Source organism: Passer montanus, unplaced genomic scaffold (genome assembly GCF_014805655.1).
Source record: "Passer montanus isolate IOZ18808 unplaced genomic scaffold, ASM1480565v1 scaffold3, whole genome shotgun sequence".
Lineage (NCBI taxonomy): Eukaryota > Metazoa > Chordata > Aves > Passeriformes > Passeridae > Passer > Passer montanus.
In genome coordinates, this window is record NW_024367707.1 from 18,689,484 (window position 1) to 18,714,676 (window position 25,193).

The 25,193-nt window shown below is 39.8% G+C and overlaps 1 protein-coding gene across 5 annotated transcripts in view; it reads left to right on the forward strand.

Moving 5' to 3' along the window:
* The window catches only part of FHL2 (four and a half LIM domains 2), a 53,588-nt gene extending 29,989 nt beyond the window's left edge, over window positions 1–23,599 (forward strand). For 3 of the 5 annotated variants that reach the window (XM_039714521.1, XM_039714518.1, XM_039714520.1), the window contains exons 2-6: window positions 9,675–9,849; window positions 16,478–16,652; window positions 21,006–21,175; window positions 21,817–22,003; window positions 22,732–23,599. In XM_039714521.1, the coding sequence (XP_039570455.1) occupies window positions 9,694–9,849; window positions 16,478–16,652; window positions 21,006–21,175; window positions 21,817–22,003; window positions 22,732–22,883 (840 nt within the window). In that variant the 5' untranslated portion in view covers window positions 9,675–9,693 and the 3' untranslated portion in view covers window positions 22,884–23,599. Of the gene's footprint in view, window positions 1–9,669; window positions 9,850–16,477; window positions 16,653–21,005; window positions 21,176–21,816; window positions 22,004–22,731 lie in introns of all 5 variants that reach the window. The other 2 variants (XM_039714517.1, XM_039714522.1) reach the window with 1 other exon arrangement.
* Window positions 23,600–25,193: the final 1,594 nt, after the last annotated feature.

Sequence of the window (25,193 nt, forward strand, 5' to 3'; positions counted from 1 at the left end):
GAGCTCAACAAAGGAGCAGTTTGGTACTGTAGCAAGAGCAGATGCACATGAAACAAAGGTAGCCTCTCCTCTTTGCAGGCAAAGAGCGTGGATAGATTGTGTATGGGAAAAACGGGGAGCCATCGGCATTGCATTTCTTCTTTTTATGTGGAGAGAATAAATTAGAATACAAATCCCAATTATGAGCTCTGCAATCCTCCTTTTGTGCTTCTCTCTGTGTGCATGTGTGTGCAGCCACAATAACCCAGTCCTTACTGTATACTAACGTGGATTTCTCTGTGTATGTAATAAAGGAAATACTAACTTTTGTCTGCATTGATGGCCGTTCCAAACTTTTTACTCCCCCCCCACAAGGGATCTGGCTTTTATTTAGTTGACCAAATACCTGCATATTCCAGCTTTGCTGAGTACACGAGACAAAAAATGTTATAAAAATATAGATACCAGCAAGTCAGTCTGTGATTGCCACTCCCCTGACTCCTGTCTAGAGGTATATTAACTAAGATTAGTGATTGGCATTGAAATTCTCAGGGTCAGTAGCTGTAACCTTTATCGATGGTTATGTGTATTTATATGTTGTCTTGAATAGGAATTGTTCTGAAAGGGACCAACATTTATCTGTTGGTCCCGTCTATGTTAATTAGGTACACAAATTAATCCAAATGTGAAAGAATGCTACAATTAAGGTTGTCTCTGGGTTTCTGCTGTGAACCCTATTTTCATCAGTTTCTAAATTTATTGGACTCCCAGCTTTCTGTACAAAATCTTCTGTACCTTTTATCAGCCAGATGGTAAACTTTGAACATGATTGCTTCAGGCATTTGGATATGGAATGAAAAAAGCAAACAAACCAACAAACAAAAAAGCATGTGTGTGTTTATTTTACAAAAATTTTGGTCTGCTTTGCACACCTGTAGAGATAACTGGGAAAGGATGGATTCTAAAAGTTGCTTTTTCAATAAAACCTGACCAATTCTTGGTGACATATGGAGAAATTTTTTTTAAAAAAAGGGTATGACTTGCTCTATTGAGAACTCAGTTCCTGACACACCATAGCATTACTATCAAAATCTCACCAGAGCACCAATAAAACTCTTTCACCCTAGCCATAGGGTAAAATAATCTCTGGCTTGTGAACCAACATGTAGTGGAGGTGAGTGGGGCAGCTGAAAAGACATAAAATGATGTTGTTGAGGAATCAGATTTGTAAAAGTTAGCTGGTGTTCCCACCTGACATCTCTAACTAGCACACATAAGGCTAGGGGGTGGACCAGTTCTTGTGGTCTTTTGAAAATGCCCGAGATGGCAAAAGTGCTGGGACAAAATAGTTATTTTTGACTCTCACCATTCTGCTGAATGTGCTCCCACAGAAAGCAGCAGTGCTACCTATGCAAGCACCAAATAGTCACTTCCAGGCGGTTTGGATTTACAGGAAAATACTACTAGATTTTGTGAAACCACTGTTATCTCCCAGCAGTGGCTATATTGTGTCAGATATTGTTTGTCCAGGTGAAGTTCCTACCATATAGAGCATGTAATGGTGATCCCCAGCTGAAGAGCTCAGGTACAAATAATCTGTTTCCCACTCCTTGGAGAAGTCTAGGGATAGCACTTTCCCTGAAATCACATCTTTCCTGTCCATACAGGCATCAGCTCTGGCTCTCCCAGATGGCACACTTTGCTTTGGAAAAGAAATCAGATAACTCCTCTGATCACACACAACACAGTCTACCAGGATTCCATCATGCTTTGAATGTCAGAAGCCAAAAAAAGAAAACAACCTCAAAACTTTGGTGACAAAGTACAACTCCTACAATTGTAAGGGTTAATGACAGTTCCTGCTGCACTGCAAATTCAAGCTTTCATTCCAAAAGAAAAGGATGAGGAGGGCTGCAAAGACCTATATTCATGAGAGATCCCTGGCTCCATTCTCCAGGGACTGAGCTCTGAGCCTCAGAGCCAAGCAATGTGCTACTTGCTGATGTCCTCACCTCCCTGCCTTGCCCATCTCACAGGGACCAGGATATTCCCAGAGTTAAGGGAAGGTCAGATAAGTGTTAACAACATCAGCCACAAGCAATTTCTGTTGCTGGCCAGCATGCCCACAGTCTTTCAGGGTCCCCAGGGACCATGAACATTCGGGTCTAAGTCTCATGCATGTTTCTCTGATGAGTAAATCTGTCCTGAGCATCTCTGGACAAACTCTGAATGGTGTAGTGTTGTAGGCAATCATCTTTCCTCACTTGGGTACTGCTTCAGAGACTGGGGGAATCTTGTAATTTGCATTTTTAGACTGATTAATTCTAATGGTGTAGTTTTAATATTTAATTTACATATGCACAGTTATTTGTGATGCAGATTCACCACAAGTGAGAGTGTGAAATGGCAGGGTAATGACAGGTTTCATGAAAATAAATCTTAGATACATTGACAGCCACTGAAGCATTAACATTTCAACAATATTAATTAACTATATATAGACAGAATTTGAATATAAACCAGTAGAGACTTCTCCTAAGGATGAACATCAAAATACTCATGCCAGGTGATAAAGTTAATTTTCTTCCTTTTTACATACCCTTCTATATTATGCTGCATTACATCAACTAGGATGCTGAATGGTTACTGTACATATAATAATAATATGCCATAAGAGGAATGCAGGTGAGTATAACACTGACATAAGCATATTCACCATTCCCTTTCACAGAAAATTCCTGAATTTAAAGGTTCAAATATACCAACCACTGCAGAGTAAGGTCTAAGGTGCCACTCTGATGATGTGAGTTAGTTCTAGACCCTCTGCAAGCATGAGGGCTCAAAACCCACCACTGTTTCTTCACTTCATCTTGCATAATAAAAGCAGCAAATTGCATCAAGCCATGAAATACCTGCAATCATTTACATAGATGTACTTTGTCGTTGCTCTGAAGCGCCCTTGGGATTTAGAGCAGAAGTGTCTTCAGATACCAGGATCTTGCCTTTGATGAATTCCACCTTTCCATACTATGCCATGCAGCTTTCCATGGTGGATTCAACATCTTCCTTCTTCAGCTGGAAATAATCTTGCCCACAAAAAGATTGCCTATGTCCATGTCATCAGGCTCTCTATGTCCTTGTGCTTTCTTCTGTACTTCTCACACACCAGAGGTACTTTGGCTCAACCTTAGTAGATGTTCTCAGTAGATGTTCTCCAGTCTTAGCCACAACCTCCCCCCAAACTGGGCCTAACTGGCTTCACACAGGTGCAAACTGGTTTGCTAAGATGTGCCCAGCTGAAGAGGTGCCCCCAAGGTTTACATAGCCTCCTTTGTCACATTTTGGAGGCCACAAGCATGGCAGCTGGGCAGGGAAGTGTGGGAAGCTGTAAGCCGTGCATTAACTGATCCCCCAAACCAGGCGTGCCAATTATCTCAGACACAAGGGGCTTTGTGGTCTCACCTCAGTAGACAGAACCAGAGCTGTGCCGCTAGAGGACAGAACAAAAAACAAAGCACTCTTCTTCCACAGAATCATCCCAGCTTTTCTTCTGTCCTTTCTTGAAAGAGGGAAACACAGGCTATTTGGGACATTGTTCTGGTTTTGTGCCCTGGGTAGTAGTATGCAGGATTTAAAAAATACAGAAAAATTTGGAAACATGACTGCATGGTAGCACCTGGCATATCTGGGTATTTTCATCTAATTTCACTGAGATTAGCAGTGTTTCTGACAACGAAAGAAAGCAATCCTTTTCTGGGAAAACAAACCTTGGTTGGAGTTTAGTGTCTGTAGACATTTAGCTTATACACTACTTGTGCAGGATAGTGCCAGAAATAATAAAAAGCTTTATTAATCTTATTCTATTTTTCTCCACTATAATTTTCTGTTATCTGCTTAAATGCTGTTATTAGAAATATAAATTTTTATGCTTAAGCAGGATCAAGTACTTGACCTTTCCTCTGAACAAGCATTTGCTTATTTTGCAAGAGAAAGAAGGAGGACAGCAATTTCAAAAGGCTTTAAAATAGAAAATAAAAGCAAGCCTTTCCACTTGAACTGTGGCAATTTAAGTCATGTTCCATGCTATTTCAACACCCTTCTTTTGTAACTGAATTGTGTGCAGGAATATGGGTAAGACCGTAGACCCTCCAGTCATTTCAGTATCAGCCTGAGATAAGCATAGAGCTGTGGGGTACAATTTCAAAGTCTCAGTGCTCAGTTCTTCTGTGGCATTTGTAGATACTACTACTGGCTCTTGCTCTACCACTGCTGGAGCAGATCTTTATTGGCTGCCAAACACAATAAACCACACAGAAACCACAAGTGGAGAGTTCCTTCTCCACTGCTATAACTGGGATTACTTTAGCCAGATGCATGAGGAACCTTATGCATGAGGAACCTTGTCACACAAGAAACATTTTCTATTTTGTTGTTTTTTTTAATTATTACTTATGTTCTGCTAAGAAATACAATCTTATCCAGCACACTATCCACTTTCCAGTGGATGACAGGCTGACTGTGCAATCCAAACAGGAACCAGGTATGCTTTGGTTATCTGCATATATTAATGCAGTCTGTCTGGTCAGAAAATTGCACTACAGAGATTTAAAAAAAACTCTAAAAAATAGATCGGAATGTTATACCATACACAAAATAAGTCAGCCGTTTCCAAAGAAGGTGAGTCCTTGGAAAAAGTCCAAATGCATTTTTGAAGAATATTGCAAGATAACTTTATTAAAAAATGAAACTTTTTTTTATTTCAAAATAGCTTTTAAAATTTAGCATTTAAAGGCATGATTGAGATATTTTATTTGAGCTCAATTTTTTTTTATTTTATGTTATTATTACTATTCTTTTCAAATATTAAAGCAATTTTCCTGGCTCTTAATGAAGAGAAAATGATCATTCCTTATTTATCTAAAGTAAATAAAAAACAAATAAAATTAGGTTTCCCTCTTTTCCCTTTGCATGGCCTTATGGTCTGGTTTGGAAAGATGCTTAGGTCTTCCAAGAGTGTTTTCCTGCTGCTGCAACAAGATGATAGATAATGAATGTGGTAAGAGCAGCTAAGTTGCAGGGAAAAAATCACCTCTTGCCAGAAAGACCAGCATAGTTTGAACTGTCAGTTCATGGCTGTAAATAAATCTTTTCATTTTAGCCTTTGGAGCATTAGCATAAATTGTTTCCAAATGCTCTATACCTGCATGGCTCATGTCACTGGAGTTGCCAGACACAAATCTTCCTTCCTCAGAGGAAGAGAAATAAACAGATAGAAAATTCTCCATGTGTACTGTTCTTCTGGAAAAATAGTCAAGTGGGAGAAATGCCCATACATCTTGAAGGAAGAGCTTTTTTTTCCTGTGCAGGGGCACGGGGAGAGACAACCCCAGCACTAGCCACCTAACTCAGTCAACAGCAAGCCCCCCTTTGGCATCTACAGGGGCTTAATTCTGTGTCTCCAGATGCTGTTACAACAAGAGGTCAGAACTTCACTGAGTAAACTAAACAACTCCTACACGGTTTAGATAGTTTCCCTTGGCCTCTTTCTCTCTGTGGTGCGTGTGCATCTGCACCTCTCAGTGCTCAACACCCCCTGTGAAAAGTTGAAATGAGAGATGGACACGACAGCATTTGTTAGGCTTGCAGACGTAGCTGAAGAAGCAGGCAAGGTCTGCTTTTTCAGTAGTCAGTAGTGTCATGGGATGGGGGAACACTGGATAATTTCTTAATGGCATGATGAGCCCTAATATTTATGCAGTAACATGACAAATTTGGGACTTGCTGCCAGTAAAATGAGACTGAGCCAACAGGGAAAGAAGAGGAAAGAAGCATAGATTTTGAGTCAGTCTACTAACTTTTTGTTAATTTTCCTGCCAATTCTTACTTCCTGTGAGACACAGTGTGGGTAGTACTAACATTTGGCATAAGCTGTAGCTTCTCTTTTGGGCAGGCAACAGAAAGCTCTTTTCCTTTTGGAGATGTACTTGTTGTGTCTGATGCTGTAGGAGGGAGATTGAATGGCAGAAAAAATCAATTTCTTCATCATGATTATGTTGAGAGCAATCTGAAAAAGCATAAGTATAGAATGACCACAGTGATAAAATCTAAAGATCTTTAACCACAAAGAGCTGTAATGATGAGCCTCTGTCCCACAACACTTTATGGTCAACAAATATCAAACACAAGAGAAAGAAATAGATCAATGGCAAGGAGGTTAAATTGCAATTTGTGTCCATCCACTGCTGTGCAAGTCTCCTGTTGTTTTTTTTTCCCCTTAAAGTCCAAAACAGTGCATAAAGCCTGCACTAAGCTAAACATGAGGGGATTTTATATAACAGGAATTAATGGGCTGGCAATGTAAAGGACCATGTGTACAAAGTGACAGGCAAAAATATTGCTCGGTATGATTTTACATTTCTTGAATGTAAGACAACAGTGAAATTATTTGTTTGAAATTTCTTCTAGTATTTAGTAGATAGGACCCATTATTACCTCACATTTAATTCTCTCTGGAGCAGAAAAAAACTGTACAATATGCTTAAAAATACCACATAGTAGATCATGAGATTCAGTCCAAGACCTGGATTTAAACAGCCTCGAATTTTGGGATGCTTCAACCTTAATTCCAGCTTACTGAATGAAACCACATGAACCTGAATTCCTAACTTTAAGAGATATTGGATCCAAAATTGGTCCCAGATCCAATAAGAGATTCACATAACTAAAGCCAAAATGCAGATCCTGTCTTTCAGTTTCCCAAATCTCTAGAGTTGTTCCTCAAATCTCATCCAGAGCTGTCCCTGCATTGTCTTCATAGAGCAGAGTTCATCCCTAAATCTGTTTGAGATGTAGAAATGAGGACTGCCTGTCCCTGCTCAGGGTGGGGGGGACAATCCCCTGGGACAATCTTAGAGCACATTTTACAAAACTAGATCTCTTTCAGGATAGGAGGGCTATGCCCAGGTATTTTCTGAAATAGTATAATAAACTATTAAATAATTGCCGAGTTATTTAGAACTGTTGAATTATTGCATTATTATGGGAATTATTAAATACAACTATTTCATGATGCTTGTCTCTGCTCCAGTGAAATGAGTCCAGAAGACAATACAGCACTCAAGAGGGGAAGTCCTATGACAAAGAGACAGGAATGTCCACTTCTAAGGGAACAGTCCTTCCAATCACAAAGCACTTCTCTATTTTACATTTAGCAGCTTTGGATGAAATGGTATAAACCTGTAAAGGAATCACACCCTATAGTTTTTGCTTTTACACATCAAGACTGCAGAGAAATTTTTCACTCTTCAGTATCTCACATCTACTTTTAAATCAGGATTAGCAAGAAATAATTCTGAAGAAGGGTGACAAATGCAAGTTCATAAGTGGTTTCTGCTCACATTCTAATTTATCAACAATGCACATTGAATGGGCAATAAAATCCTATCATTTGGAAAAGAAATACCTAACATAGTCAGGTAAAAAGTACAAATTTCTGTCCTAAACACAGACTATTTGAGCAAAAGCTATCACTCCTCTCAGACTTAGTCCTATACATCTACACATATAACTCAGTGTACCTTTGTCTGACTCCATTCATTTTGCTGAGATTACTCCCGAAGGAAATTAAGTCCTGACTAGCTCTTTCCTGGAAAAGTCCAAAACTATTATGTAGGTTAGGGGTGTAAACAGGCTCAAAACAGAGAGGAAAATCCACGATCATCTTTTAAATGTTCTAGTAAAGACTGCAGGTGTACTTCAAGAGAAGACTAACTTGCCAGAAGCAATTGTTAAGGAAATGTCCCTTTGTATTGTCCCTGTTCTCCTGCCTTATACTTCCATTGCTAGCTGCTGCTGCTGGAAATGGGCTACAGGGGAGCTTTGGGTCATTGCACTTCTCTGTCCAGCACATCCTCTTACTTTCTGTCTTCTTATCAGTCCTAAGAGCCTCTCTACTCCTTAAGGACAAAGAGCACCTACATACTCCCAGTTTCCCTCTGGGATAAGAAAGTTAATTAGTTCCTAGACTGTTTTGAAGGCCAAAGCAGTTGTACTGTTAGTCCTGGGTTGTCAGAAGCACAAATGACCAGCTGCCAGGATCTGTGCTTCCTCCAAGCACATTTTGGGGTTTGCTAGTTTGTCTCTCTTCTTTAGTAGTTACTTGGAATTCATAAGATTTTTCTGCAGTTGAGACATCACTTACCTACCTCACACATGTGAAAGCACTCACACCTCAGTCTGTGCTAGTCACCACAAAATGGCCATTTAAAAATAATTTTTTTCCATTCAGCCAGCCCTAAAACCTTAATCACATCCCAGCTAGACAGAATGAAAGATAATAATAAAAACTGAAATCCTGGAGGAGAACTCAGGATTTCAGAAAGCCCTATGGGTGGCTCCCACTGCCAAAGAGAGAGGACAAACTCCAGAAATCAGCAACCTGTGCCAAGAACACCAAGCAAGTAACATTTTGTTTAAAACTGAGAGCTGAAGTTGGCAAAATGACTGCAGATGCTGTAAATGTCACTTGTGCATGAAAGACAGAGGTAGCCACTTAAGCTATTAGTACTCAAAACATTTAAGGATTTATAGATCAGATGTGCCTTAAAGAGGAGATACAGCCTGGCAGGCAGTTAAGATCATGCAGTCCAGGTGGCATGTACTTTCTGCTTGGGAAATTCTCTTTCCTAAGCAGGCAGCTATGCCCTGCTCCAGCTGTACCCTCCAAACAGATTTCAGGTGCAACACATGCTGCAAGCCTCAGGTTAAGAAAGAAGGTAATGACTGTAATGAAACCCAAAATAAATTGTCCCAGGCAATAATAAATATTCATCAAAGGCATTTGTGTCATCTTTGCTTGTGTGTGCATCCAGAAAATTATAGAGACGTAACAAAACTTGAGGAGCAAACATCAATTGCGCCTAATTCAGACAAGCTGAAACATCATATACAGTTTCTTCTACTTGATTTTCCCCTTCCATAATAATTTTTTTACATTTTTCTGAGCCAGAGCACCCAGGAGCCAGCTCCCATTTGTGTCCCAATACACTTCAGCTAATGGAGAACTTCTTCAGGTGCATCAGAGGAGATTCAGATACACAGTCACCGATCCTACACCTTCTACCCCCATAGTCCCATGCACAAGCAGAGAAGGAGGGTTGGTGTCTGCCTCTGGGGGAATGATTGCCAGACACTGCCCTACTGAGAATGTAGAGAAGGAAGGTGCAGAAGCACATAACTGTGGTGCCTGATAGTCTGTGCACAACTGAAGTCTGCTAGCAACATAAACCTTTCTCTTGCCTTATCCAGGAGATGTGGCTTCTGAAGATTAGCTGGCTCATCCTCTTAATGGACTTGACTGCCTCCATCTCCTAGAGAAACACCTTCTTGTTGCAGACCTATAGGTCAAATTCCATTTACAAATCCCATGAGAATTCTTCACACTTGGGGTTTAATCCTTCCTCTCATCTGTAGCACTAGGTCTGGCCAAAGATGGATCAACAGATGGCTAATTTAGATGGCTGCACTGCATAATTTATAGCCCAGTTTTTTCCTATTGTGTTCATTTATTTGACTGTAAGTCGGATTAAAACTGAGTTACAATGTGAAAAACAAGAACTGATAAAATTTTGTGGGGGGATTGGGTCAAGTATAGCTCAGTCTGACGTGTGCCTGTTCCTGTCTTTGTGGCAGGATAGCTGGACTCCAAACACCAACATGACTGAACGCTTTGATTGCCACTACTGCAAAGAATCTCTGTTTGGTAAGAAGTACATCCTGAAGGAGGATAGCCCCTACTGTGTGGAATGTTATGAAAACCTTTATTCCAACACCTGTGAGGAATGCAAAAAACCTATTGGCGCTGACTGCAAGGTATGTTGGATTTGTGTCTTGTTACAGAAATCTTGAGGGAGCAGCGTGGATACAGAGCTCTGAGATCTAGAAGGATCCAGTCTAACAGCTACACAGGGGTTTCTTTTGATGGGAGAGCATGTTTTCTGGACCCCTGTATCTGTTTTGTATCATTTCACTTGGCAAACCCTTCTTGACCCGGCATGGTAATAGAAGTGCACTCCTGTAAAGCACAGAATGATCCAATGCTCTGATGTATTTTTAGCTAATTGTGTGAGCCTTTCCTCAGGGCCAGCTGAGATCTGAAAGGGTGACAGAAGCTGGTTGTGCCTACTTTTGGGTCAGAGGGAGCTGAGCCACTGCTGGCTTTGCAGTGACCACTTCTGTGGTCACCAAGAGACACACACTCAAGGTGCTAACTTGGAGGTCACAGAAATCCAGCTTATGCTGACTCAAGCAATAAATCAGATAGAGTTAGAAAAATTAACCTTTTAAATACAGAATGATGATAGTGGAGTCTAATTAAAGAAGGGGATGGACAAAGCAGAGGCCTTGCTCACTTGAGTTATGCACTGCTATAACACAATGCCAGGAAGCACCTGCCTGGTACAGGTTAGTTGTGACCACCTGTATTTCTTTGAAATTAATTAAAACAACTGGAGTTCATGCCAGTTTCAACCTGCCTGATAGAGGACAGAGGAGCCATCCAGTGAAGTGTCTGTTACACAGCTACCAACAGATTTCATCTGATATACATCCTCCTCACAAAAAATTGGCCTGTTCAAAGTTGGGCAAGATCTCCACTGCCAGAATAAGATTGCAGTAGAACTGCAATTTGTATTGCATGGCCACAGGATTCTTCACTGACCCAAGGAGATCTGATTTTTGATTTCCCACTGCTGATCCATGCCTCTACAAAGATAAACTAGTTCCCATTAGTGATACTACCACCCAATCACTAGTTCAGAGACATAAAAATATATGCTTACTCGGATTGGAAAAAATAAATGTCTCATACCTTCCAAATTGATCTACAACACCCTACTGGCAAATCAGTAGGAAAGTCCCTTTCAGAAGCCTTAAAAAGGTAAAAAATTTTCACTACCAAGACAGGGAACTGGCAATAATCTGTAAGAAGGTATAAAATTGCCAGCTTTCCTACAGCTTATAAATATTCAGGTTAGAGATGAGATACAGCTGGCCTGGCCTGACCTGAAAAAGCAAAATATTCCTGCCTTGTTCCAGAATGTGCTTTTGTTTTAAGGTCTCTTTCTAATCCCCTGAGAAGATATTTCCATGTGTTGATAGTCAAGAATTTAAAAACTTGGACCAGCTTCAACAAATCTTGGTCAAAGTATTCAGGAATTAATCGGGCTGAACTTTTCAACCCAGATTTATGTATTTAGGGAGTGTGAGTGTTACCCGATATACTGCTTTTCTTTACTTTTAAGTGAAGCACACTCTAATAACAGATAGAAAAAAAAAGAAAAAACCCAAACTGTCTGCAATCTAAGAATATTTTATCTGTGTAAGAACCAGAACTATATGTGGAAAATACAGCTAAGAGATAGTAAATAAAGATTTCTTAAAGAGCTATAAAGCGTGCCAAATACAAACATGTCCTTTTTTTGTTTCTGTGACTGCTGTTTGTGCCTGTTCATACTTTATGCTGTAGCTTTTGAAGCTGTTGAGCAATTTTAGCAAATTCTCATAGATGGATAAAAGTTAAAACTTAAACTCCTGCAAGTTTTTTGAAAAAAAACCCCATGTTTGGGTAGAAAAAGAGATCCTATAAATGCTCTCACTGAGAAGAAAACTAGAGTAGTTTTTCAATGACAGTAATTGACACTAGAGAACACATTTGAGAGAGCCCTTACAAGTGCCTCAGCCACAAGATAAGTTTCAGATGAAGTGTGTGCACTGTGACTGAGCATAATTCAGCCATGAAACAGTCACAAAAAATCAGGTTTTTCCTCATTAAATGTATGAATATATAGGTATATAAATACATAAGAAATACACACACACACACACACACACACATATATATGCATTTTTACATAAATCTTTTTACACATAGCATTTACTTTTTCACCTGAACAAAGAAAATAAATTATACCATGTTTGGGAATGAAACCACTGTGTTTACTGCATGTACAAAATGGACTCCAATTTGTTTGTATGCTTGACATAAACTAAAATTGTAAAATTTGGAATAAAAAATATAATGAAGTGTCATGAGAAAAGGTCACATCCAGGCCTCTGCATCTGGCAGCAGTGTCCACACTTACATCCACATTACACCTGGAAAGTCCCACAAAGTTCTCACATCAGATTTTCCTTCATAAGTCCCTTCTTGGTCACCATTATTTCTCTTCACTAAGAAAAGATGCACTGAAAACCAGATGCTCTTAATTTCCTTCTTTCACACCCTCCCAATTACAATCAAACTTCCTGTTAGTGACAGGATTACACCAAAGTGAAACCACAGGTGCTGAGAAGAGGACACTTGTAATACTCAAATTCTGATGGCACTGAACTCTGAGAGGATGAAATTGATGCTGCATTTTCACATTGTGTGTTAACTATAGCACAGAGAGCCCACAAACCAACAATGCTGTAGAGAAACTTACCTTGAATTCAGGTCAGGGGAGACATTTCTTCACTATCTTTCTATGTTTTAAGGTAATTTATGGTTAACTGTGAACTTAACTGAGTAATAACTAATTTGTCCCTTATTTTAAAAGAACAAGTCTTTGCCACCAGAAAATCCCAGAATGACAGCATATGTCTGAATGACACCTTTGGGCATAAGCCATTTTATGAACTGCAAACTCTTCTAGCTGATGCTTACAAAACTTTCACAGACAAATTAAAAGCTTCATATACTGACTGGCAGGAGGCACCAGCAGGCAGTGTGAAAACACAATGCCATTTCTCTCACACCTATTACACATTATCCTTATGCCAACAGGTTATGGGAGAAATTTACTTTTTCTAGAAAAAAAAATAGCATTTTATTGGCTAAGTTCCTGGTGAATGCTGACCACACCTACAGTTTCATGCATATTTCTGGAAATCCATACATCTTGCACCCATTTGTTTAAGTGCTGGAGGGTTACTTTTGGTTGACTTTGGCTTTTTTAATACTTTCCTTGCAGATCCTATGGTATGGAAAGCATTGCAAATACAGGAAATACCTACGGTAATCTGGTGTTTAATGCAGTCCACAAGTTGGCCTTGGCAGGCAGAAGGGGGTGAAAACTCCCTCTGTGAAATGTGCAAATCAAATTATGAGCAGATTGTGAGATACAGCTACTGTGTCAGCATGTGGGCCAAAAATGGCTCAAAAGGATCATTCTCACACATGAACTAAACAAAAAATAAAACCTCCAGTAATGAGGGTCAGGAAAGAGAAAAAATAATTATTTTTATTGGTTTTAATATTTAAACCCTGTCCCAACATACAACACTTTTTCAGCTCATTATTGAATCTCAGGCTACTTCTTGTAAAGTGAAATGGTAAAAGAGGCGAATACCTTAATATCTTCTCATACATGTAAGGGGCTGAGTACAGCACAATATCACCTGTTTTTACCTTTTCTCAACATACATTTATAGGTGTCTAACATGCCAGTCTAACATGCTTAAGTGTTTTGCTACAGGGTATGTGTAGCTAAAATCTGTGCAGCATTTAGTTGGTGTAGCCCTTTTCCTACATTCAACCTTCTGAAAAGAACATTGTGGTAAAAAAAGCCATGAACAACATATACAATTACTGTTCTCTAATCTCCTTCTTCCTACTGGGTCCCTGTTGTAACCCAGAGAAGCTGAAACCCTGTTGTTCAAGACAAATGGTACTGCATGATGGCTTCAGTTTGCTTAGACTTAAAAAGCCTGAGGAGAAGACAATATAAATGCAGGGTTTGAGGAGCCCAAGCTTAACCCAATTAACTGCTAACCCTAGTCTAAGGGGGTCTTCTGGGATTTTTTTTAAAAAGCACACTTTTCTAAGTCACTTGCAGTCCTACCCTAGAGGCCAAATAAACCATGCTGGAGAAAAACTATACAGAGCTGTGGAGAATCTGTAAAACTTGATCTTGCCAGTGTTAATAGTTCTCTTGTCAAAGTTTTCTTTGTGGGTGTCATAATGAAAATGAGTGAAAATACAACAGGAATTAGTTGTATATCACTTTTACCTTCTGCTGGAACAGATTTATTTAGGTTAAATTCAGCTAGCATAAACTAGAATTCACATGCCTAGACTAAATCTGATGTTCTTTCAGCTTAACAGAGGAGCAGCCTGACATTCAGACAGCTTTAAGTCAGGTTTTGCTCATGCTTTTCCAGTGTAGAATTTGCTCCAGATCAATGCATCCACAGCTTATGAACAAGTCAAAGGCTCCAATAATATATACAACATGCTGAAATAGACCAAACCTCCTTTTCAGTTACCTAAGAACACTCATGATAGATAAATGGTTTCATCAGTACCTTGGACTTCCTTGCTTTCAGATGTGACAGATTCAGAGAGAGAAAGCAATATCCATTTCATCAGTCTAATATTCTGCTCTCAAAGTCAGACACCTTAGACTCGCTCTACATTCAATGTAGAGTTATGGCAATCCAGAGTAACTAAAGATTATTCATCCACTTCTTATCTTGGGTACTTTTTGTTGTAGTTTTGCTTCATGATTTCATCATTATGAAATATCTGCTACTGTCACCTACCCAACTACTGCCTATAAAATCTTGCCATCATAACTGACTCAGGGATCAAATCTCTCATCTTTGACACCTGATCTTTGTCTTCATTACTCCTCTTCTAAAAGGCATGCACCATCTCCAGGGTATCATTTCATTGATAAAATAAGCATTCATCACCACAAGAATTTTGGATATTAAAAAATAGCTTGCTGAAAATTGCAAAACCAGGAAATGGCAGTTAGTGAGGAAAAATAATTGAATACATCTTGTTACAAGAGAAAGATCAGATCTGTTGTTCTACTTTCTAAAAGTCAAATTTCAGTTATTTTGGAAAGCACTGTATATTGTATTTTCTGTTGAAAATACAATATGAGACCAGATTTAGGCAATTAGACTTCTCCCAAAGAGAAGAAAAAAAAATGTAAGTAACTTCCAAAGAAGATTGTTTTGCATTTGCTATTAGAAAAGATTAAAATATTACAGTCAGAAATTTGTGTTGTTTCAAAAGAATTTAGCTGAAATGAATAGATGAGCTGAATAAACAACTGTCTGAAAGCTGTGAAGTAAAAGTCTTAGATATTCTACCACAGAGTGCAATCTCAGAGATGAAAATTGTTACTCACAATGATTGAAAAATTTAGGTGAGTAGCACAGATGTCCAAACAGAAATGTTTAATTGCATAGTCAAATTTGGACAGAAATTACTAAAGTTTAACAAGCTACCACATATCAGCTGAGCTAGATGAAACTATTTCAGTGTTTCCAGCTAGCTGTTTATGAGAACAAGGCTCCCAAAGACAAACTGTTATTTTAGGTTAACCTAAATCTGTGGTATCTTGCTCTGGCCTAAGATTGCACATTTGTAGTTACCTGTGACTGCACTGGCTGACATAGTACAGCTTATGCCAGATCAGGTATGAACCCTCTCTGATGCTTCACACAACTGCAGAATTGGAATTCATTATTCTACCTCTTGCTCTTTTCCTTCAGTTAACCCAATTAGTTTAGAGTCTGCAATAAATACACAGTAGATCTTGAGCTAGAACCTGAGAACTTATTTCAGCAGAACTTTCATACTCTGTCTTCATGACAATTCTAGCCTGTCACACTCCCAACCCAAACCAGAGCCTCTATATTTTGGGGTAGACACCACTTCTTGTAATCATCTTATGATCTGTTTTGTTTGAAGTCCAAAGACACTGTTTAAGTGTTACATATAGAGGCCACCTTAATTTAAATTTTAAAAAGCACAATCCACAGTTTAGGTCACAATTTTGAGAAGGACTGTTTCTTTTAAATAATAAAAGGAACCAGTGTGAAGAGTATTTTAAATGCTAACTTGCCCACACTATCCCTTGGCCAGTACTCTGGATCACATGATGTAGGTACAATGTGGTCTTGTATCTTTCAGTACAATCCACATCTGAAATATAGGTAAACCAAAATACAAGAGTCAATAAAAAATTGTTGTAGTGGAAAAAACCCAAATGATATCAGACTCATTCCACTCATGGTCTGTCAAAAAATGCCAGAATGCAATTGGGAAAAATATTTCTGTTCAGGCGTAAATATCTGTGAAATGAACTAGAAATCAGCAATAGATAAGGCAAATAGGGGAAGTCTATCATACCTATCACATTAACAAGTTTTAATCCAACTCAAAAGCGGGGCTTTATTCTCAAAGGAAATGCCTAAGTGAAATTAGCTGCTCCTCTGTCACAAACTAAAAGGGTTATCTTGAACAGAAAAAGCATTGGTAGTTGTCATGAGCTGCTCTTGGTTATCGCAGCAAAGTAAGTTCACCTTTGTCAGAACATTTTGTTTTCCTCAAAGCAGCCCCAGCCCCTGGCTGGAGTTCAGATTTGGATGTGTTTGCATTCTCTGAGCTTCCAGTTGTGCAAACTATTCATTCCACTTATTCTGTGGTTTTGGATTTCTACAGGATCTGTCTTATAAGGACCGCCACTGGCATGAAACCTGCTTCCACTGCTTCCAGTGCAAGAATTCCTTGGTGGACAAACCTTTTGCTGCAAAAGAGGAACATCTCCTTTGTACTGACTGCTACTCCAATGAATACTCTTCCAAATGTAATGAGTGCAAGAAGACTATTATGCCAGGTTAGGATGCTCACTTTTTGGACTAAATATCAATCCCAAACTCAGCAATATTTGTGAGAAATGTTTCTCCTTGACTATCTCTACCAGGTCATGCTGAACTATGTAAAAAACTGGTGATAGTGCATTCTAGGCCACATCCATGACCAGAACATGTAATGGCCGTAATGTCTCATGGAAGAACTTTCATTCATGTGAAAATTTTGTCTAATTACTCAAAATTTAGCTTCTCTCAGACAGATGAAAAATTGGTCAAAGTGCCTCTGAGGTCTTTCTTGAACACAAAGATATGAAGGAACAGGAAAGAACTTTTTTTTTTTAGCATGAAACATGAGGTTATAGTAATAATTGCTAAAACCTGGTCTTCTTACAATACTGTAGCATTCTGTGAAGATTTGAGGGCTTTAATGTTGAAGTGCTCTCAGTGCAGAAACAAAATATTAAAAGGCAATTTGAAGAATCCTCATATAGACTCCGTCATGATTACTAGTTACTTTGTCAGCTGGTTCTGACATTGGTCATCTCAGATAATAAGAGGAAACCACAACATTTTGCTCCTAGGGTGTAAAAATGAAGGCTTGATGATGAAATAGAGCAACAATATTTAAAAGCAGACTATTCTATCTATTCCAAGTTTAAATATCTCCTATTATCCCCATGTGCACCCATTTTGCTGACACAGAAATAAAACCAGACATGCTTGGGAATAGCCAGTGCTAGTTTTAAAGCTGGAACTACATGACACAGGAAGTCCATTCACATCCCAGAAAGCTACTTGTATCCTGGGCTGCATCCAAAGCAGCGTGGGCAGCAGGTCAAGGGAGGTGATTCTGCCCCTTAACTTTGCTGTTGAGAGATCCCACCTGGAGTGCTGCATCCAGCTTTGGGAACATAAGAAGAACATGGAACTGTTGGAGGGGGTCCAGAGGAGGGCCACAAAGAGGGCTGAAACACTTTGCTTATAAAGACAGTCTGAGACAGCTGGGGTTGTTCAGCTTGGAGAAACCTGGGGAAACCTGTTTGCAGCCTTTTAGTACTGAAAGGAGACCTGTAACAAAGATGGGGACAAACTTTTCAGCAGGGCCTGTTGCAATAGAACAAAGTGTAACTTTTAAAGTAAAAGAGGGTTGATTTAAAATAGTATAAGGACAAGTTTTCTACAATGAGGGGGTAAGGCAAAACACTGAAACAGGTTGCCTAGAGAGGTGGTGAATTGCCCATGCCTGGAAAAATTCAAGCTCAGTTTGGATGGGGCTCTGAGTAACCTGATCAAGTTGAAGATGTCCCTGCTTACTGCAAGGGCTTGGACTAGATGATCTTTAAATGTTTCTTTCAACCAAAAGTGTTCTACGAATCTATGATTCTATAATGTTATGTGTATATATTTTTAGTACTGCTCATTAGATTCATTGCCATTATCAGTGATTTACTTTAATGGATCTTTTTTTCTATTATGCCAGCTATACATTGATATTTAGTAATGGAGGCTGGATTCAGTGTTATAGAATCCCTGCTTCTCTTATAACCAGATGACAAATTAATTTTTGTAAGCTTTATAACTACCTGCTAGTCTCTAGCTGCTTACCCAAGATAGTTCAGATGTCACCACACTGGAAGAGCAGTACACTCAGCATGTTTTTCTACTTACACAGCATACTGCGGTAGTACAGCAGCTACAGCAGAGGAGGATGGTACTTTATCACTCTTTCTGTAAACATCTTTTTCCTAATATCCAACCTATATTTCCCTTGGTGCAGCTTAAAGCTGTGTCCTCTCATTCTGTCAGCTGCTGCCTGGAGAAAGAGACCAACCCCCACCTGAGCACAGCCACCTTTCAGGGAGTTGCAGGGAGTGGTAAGGTCACCTGTGAGTCTCCTTTTCTCCAGGCTAAACACCCCCAGCTCCCTCAGTCATTCCTCATAGGGTTTGTGTTCCCAGCCCCTCTCCAGCCTCGTTGCCTCCTCTGGATGCACTCAAGCGTCTCAAGGTCCTTCCCAAACTGAGGGCCCAGAGCTGGACACAGCACTCACGGTGTGGCCTCACCAGTGCCGAGTACAGGGGAAGGAGGGTGACCTCCCTGCTCCTGCTGGCCACACTGTTCCTGATCCAGGCCAGGATGCCCTTGGCCTTCCTGGCCACCAGGCCACACTGCTGGCTCATGTTCAGCTGCTGTCACCAGCACCCCCAGGTCCCTTTCTGCCTGGGCACTGTCCAGTCACAGCATCCCTGTAACACTGCAAGGGGTTATTGTGGCCAAAATGCAGGACTCAGCATTTGGACTTACTCAGCTTCATCCTATTGGACTCTGCCCATCCATCCAACCATTCCAGGTCTCTCTGCAGAGCCCTCCTACCTTCCAAAAGATCGACACATGCTCCCAGCTTAGTGTCATCTGCAAATTTACCAGTGAAAGACTCAATCCCCTCATCCATGTCGTCACTAAAAATATTGAACAGAGCTGGCCCCAGCACAGAGCCCTGAGGAACACCACTGGTGGCTGGCCCCAGCTGGATGCAGCCCCATTCACCAGCACTCTCTGGGCACAGCATCCAGCCCGTTCAGAGCCCAGCACAGAGTGCTCCTGTCCAAGCTGTGGAAGATTTACCATGAGGTGCCCATTTAAGTGATTACAAGCTTGTTCTTTCAGTCCTTCTGCAAACCCAACTCACACTGACTTCAGTCTAGCAGCTAACAAAACAGGGTTCTGCCTGCTTTGAGTTTCAATGACAACACCATCCCAAAGAGAGCACAGCTGCAAATGTAAAAATTAAATTCTAGATTATTAAAAAAAATTATCCACATCTTCTTTCTCCAGATTGTTATTCTTTCAAGGACTGATTTATTTGCTCCTTGACATGATATAGGAAGTTACCAGCATAGAGAGGGCTTAATTCTTAGAAGGTGTCTGTTAATAAGATGGAACAAAAATATTCAAGAATGTAAGCATCAGAAAGATAATTAACAATTCACTTACTATTGATGCAAGTCAATTTTAAAAAAAACAAACAACCACCAAATAAATCCTGAAGTATGCCTCTCAGCAGAATTTAATGAGATCATAAAAGAAGAAAAATATGCAACTAGTAAACAAAGATGAATTAATGTTTGAGAAGGGGGAAAATGGTTAAACTTCACCCTGCAGTAATAGAGGCAGAGAGAATTGGCATCAAAGGCATTAGCGTGGTTCTTCATCATTAGCCAACTCGATCAGCTTGTCAGTCTTCCAAGTATTTGACTTCATGTTTGTTGTTACAGGCTCCAAGAGTGATACAGAACTGTAGGAACAACATTTATTTGTTTACCCTTCTGGCCAGTATCAAATATTGTGACTCAGACTGGTAAATAGGAAATCATACTGTGTGCAAATAAATTTATCTGTATAATAGGGCATCTCCAATTTCCTGGAAGGGCTCAGAGTCCACCTGCCATACAGTGGACTGAATCTGCAAAGAACACTATCTGAACCCTAAAACTTTGTTCTAGAGAAATGCATTTATTTCCTAGATACCATTCCACTTTTCTGCTTTTCAATAAAGGATTGTTTAAATTCCACGTTTCAACAATATTTTTAATTCAACTGAAAACAGAAACTTTTTTTCTCACTGAAAGGTTCAAAACACAGAAAAACATTTAGGATAGGTTCTCTTGAGCTGGAAACAATTGCAAACTTATAATGCACCTCAATGAGAACAAGAAAAAGGCGCCTGAGCAGATATGAAATAATCCTTTGTCTCAGACAAAGACTGTATTCCATTGGGAAAAGGAGGCAAGGTACTTGCCAGGAATTGCATGTCCCATCCTTGACAGTGTTCAAAGCCAGATTGGATCAGGCCTTGAGAACCTGGTCTAGTGAGAGGTGTCCTTGTCCATGGCAGGGAGTTTAAAATTAGCTGATCTTTAAGGTGTATTTCAGCCCAAATCATTCTAGAGCCTGTAATTAACCAGGTACCTTGTTGCTATTTGTAAAAAGTACAAAACAGATGTGGAATGGATGAGGTCAGTCTTTAATGAGGAATGGCCTGACCTCCACTCAGCACTAACAGCAGCTTATGTTGGTGTCTGTCCAATTTCCTTGAATCTTCCTGTGCATTGGAATTCATTCTTTGCTTAATAATACCACAAAAAGCTGTTCTACACTGTAGCTATTTGCAATAAACATTTCTCTTCTTTGCAGAAGAGATCTCCAAAAAACCTAAAATGGTACCAAATGTCATGCAAAGCTGGTAGGAACATTAAATAGCCTCTAGCTCACAGCTGCAATGCTTCTTGACTGACAGACAGCTGCCAGGCAAACCAGAGCTACGAACTGCATCCATCTCATCCAGAAGTTCACTTGATGCTCTGGTCTCATTACAGGTACTCGGAAGATGGAATACAAGGGCAACAGCTGGCACGAGACCTGCTTTATCTGCTACCGCTGCCAACAGCCTATTGGGACAAAGAGCTTCATCCCTAAGGACAATCAAAACTTTTGTGTACCCTGCTATGAAAAGCAGTTTGCCATGCAATGCGTCCAGTGCAAGAAGGTAGTGCTCTTATTTTGCTTATGCGAAACTTAAGGGATTGAAGTCCATCCCATTTTATATCCAAGTAGGCAGAATATCTCATTTTTGTATGTGTAAAAAATTAAGAATTAACTGGTTTTAAGAGAGTATATAATTTCCGTTCCACTTACTTGTAAGAGAAAACTCCCCGACAAAGTCTGTAGAAGCAGAAAGTAAATACTTCATCTAAAATATGAAATAAACCAGTCTTTCCCAAAGAAAGTAACAGGGAAGTTGAAACATATCAAGTAATTCCTCCACCATGAAGAAAGGGAAAGGGAAGGAACAGTGATGAGACAAACTCTGGTACATGCATATGAAAAGCAACACACAAAGAGCAGCTTGAAAAACAGAGTACAATTGAGAATGATATTTCACAATATATGCAGAATAAAGTACTTTTAGCATGGGAGTTCTTTTTATAAATAAGGAAATTACAATAAAGCACTGGCATGATTTTCTCAAGGTCAACTCCAAGCAAAATTATAATCTTGCTGTTGCTAAGCCTTCTTCCCATCCTGCCACCCACAAAAATCTCAACAACCTTCCTCTTTACCAAATCAAAACACAAACTTGCCACTCTTAAGAAAACATTTTCTTGTCTTTTTTGATTCCTAAAACAGGCTATCACCACAGGAGGCGTTACCTACCGGGAGCAGCCATGGCATAAGGAGTGCTTCGTGTGTACTGCATGCAAGAAGCAGTTGTCTGGACAGCGCTTTACCTCCAGGGATGAGTTTGCATACTGCTTGAGCTGCTTCTGCAACCTCTATGCCAAAAAGTGTGCTGGATGCACAAACCCAATCAGTGGTAGGTCTCTCATGCCTGGTGGTTTTACATTTTGTAGCTGTTTTGTGTTTTGAGCTGCTACTAAAGGCAAAACTAAACAAAAAGTTTGACCTAGTAGAAGAGATTCCCAACTAAATCTTTTCATGGAACTCCAGTTAGTAATTTTTTAGGTTAAGCAAAAGACAATTACTACTAAGAGACCTTTTCCTTTTTTATTTCTTTTGTACAACTTCACCTGATGATAACTGCCATAGCCTCAAACTCTGGAATGCTTTTTTACTAACCTGTTTCTTTTCCTGAGGCATTCTTCCTTCAGAGCTATGAATCAAGTCATGACACATGACAGACTTCTTTTTTAATTATCTAAATGCACCTCTACAAAACATAAATTAACATATTCAGGCACCATAAAACATTCTTAAAAAACTCCCAGAATTCTGTTCAGAGGCAGGTGATTTGCTTTTCTTCTGCTGCATGTTGCAGAGCCATCCCTTGGAAGTTCATTTCTGCTATTATCACTAGGGATAACAGCTTTGCTCATTAACTTTACTGAAAGCAGCAGAAGTATTTGAGGATGAAAATATTAGTCACTACAGAATAAGGGTGGCAAAATTAGCACAGCAACAAACAGATTTGCCACAATGGCATTTTTTCACTGCTGTATGTCAGATCTCCCTGTCAGTCTGCATGACCTGATGGCTGACCTGCTATTCTTTTCTTGTAACAGAACGATTTTGCTTTTCAAACAGGACTCGGAGGAACCAAGTACATCTCTTTTGAAGAACGGCAGTGGCATAATGATTGCTTTAACTGTAAGAAGTGCTCCCTTTCACTGGTGGGTCGTGGCTTCCTCACAGAAAGGGATGATATCCTTTGCCCTGAATGTGGAAAGGATATTTAAAGCTCAAACTAAGAGGTGAGGAAGAAGGAAGGAGAGCCGTGCTCACAATATATAGTTTGAAACACATGGATGTTCAGAGCTAGCTTTGCCACTCTGTGTCTCACTGTACTATTAACATTTCTTAATCTTTTTGTTTATACTCTCCAAATCTGGAGGGAAAACAGCTTGAGAATCTCTAATAGCAGTGTCAGTGTTTAAGATTTCTACCAATAACAAAAACTCATGCAAAACCCATGATGTAAAACTATTTGGCTGTTTTTGACATAACATACCATTTTAAAGATTTTTTTTCTGAAAAAATATTCCAGTTACAAGCAAGTGATACAGTTCAAGGATAACAATGGCCACACACAATACATTAATAGGTGGATATCCAAGGTGAAGCCTTCTGCCCACTGAAATCAATGGCAAAGGCCATTCAATTCCAATAAGGCTGGTGTGACCCCAATGTTCTTGAGCTATGTGACAAGTGTGTGCTGTCCAGTCTGTAGAAAGACTGCAAAAGTAGAATGTGTTTCAATGTACATGGATTTGTGACATGCCATAAAGAGATAATGATGAAACAGTGGAAGTGGGAGTGCTTCATGACAGGTACATATTTTATTGCACGTCTAGCTGATCATTGTGTGAAGTTCTGATCGACAGTGTCAGTATTACAGTTAGTTGACATTACACTGCACATTGTATTTTTCAAAATAAAATTCTTTAAAACAAAACTGCAATTGTGGCTTAATTGTATTTACACAATATTTACAAAAATGTTGTCACATTCTGAAGAAACACAATGCATACAAACACAACCCTTTTTGCACCCAATTTTTGGGGGTGTGAAGTTTAGACACTTCTCAGAATGGCCCTGCTGTACAACATAGTCTTTTACTAATTGAAGTCAGTGGGAAAACTACCAGCAAAAATGAACAAGTGTGTGAAAACACACACTGTACTGGCTGGAGCTGATAAAAATGTGTTCATAGGCTCTAAAATCAAGCCCAAAATATTCTTCTTCTCAGCAAGCAAGGAGGTCAAGACAACTCAAAAGACATCTATCTATCTTTGTGAAAGTCAGAAGTTTGACTTCTATAGTAGGGCATGCTTTAATTTTGTTCTCTATTGCGATACATAATACTCTTTGTTGTAGCATAATTTCTGCTATGTTTATCACAGCATCAACTGTCAGCAACAGCATGCTGGCAGGACAGTAACACGGAAAGGAAATAATACAAAGGAAGATAAATCTTTTCCCAAAGCAAACTGCAAGAAATATGGCCATGTTATGTGATGCATAGTCCCAGTATTCCCCCATTCCCCACCTTCCACCTTCCTGCTTGTAGTAGATGGAATTTATTTGTGTTCAAAAAAAAAGAGGAAAGAAATATGTCACACCTCCAACAGCAATCTTCAGATGTGAAATTAAGATTTAGGAATATACTTACTCTATGTGCTACTGGGTAGGGAAAGTTTGCTACTAGTCTCTGCCACCACTCTTGAGTTTGTCTCTTAGTACCAAGAGCAAAGTTCTCACAGGTCATTCCCCTCTCATTAATTTGACCATTTAAATAGATGTTACCAGATCAGATTTAGTTTATTGCACATCATTGGAAGAACTTGGCTGGCTGACATTTTTGAAGTGCACACTGTGCTAATCAGAACTCAGTGGATGACTAAATTCTATTCCTTGGCGTTTTCATTCTACAATGAAAGCTGGAGCAATAGCCACAAAAATCCCCCTTATCCACACTGCTAAAAGGAGGGCTAACACCTCACTCTCTCCTCAGGGGTCTGCCAATCCCTCAGCACACTGCAGCTCTGCTCTAGTACTTTGCTGAGACAAGAAAGATTCCTTTGAGCTAAAGGGGTAGTGCCCCTGTACTTGGCACTGATGAGAAGCCACATCTTGAGTCACGTGCTCAGTTTTAGGCCCCTCACTACAAGCAGGACAGAGGTGCTGGAGTGTGTCCAGAGAAGGGCAATGGAGCTGAAGGGCAGTGGAAGGGGCTGAAGCTGGGAGTTGCTTAGCCTGGAGAAAAGCAGGCTGAGGTGAGACCTTACTGCTCTCTACAACTGCCTGAAAGGAGATCATAGCAAGGTGGGGCTTGGCCTCTTCTCTCAGGCAGCTTGTGATAAGACAAGGGGAAACAGCCTCCAATTTTGACAAGGGAAGTTCAAGCCACCTATTAGGAAAATTTTCTTGACTGGATGTGGTAAAGCAGTAGAACAGGCTTCCAGGGAACAGTGGAGTCACCAACCATCCCTAGAAGTGTACAGAAAACACACAGACATGCTGCTTTGTGATACAACATAGAGTGCGCG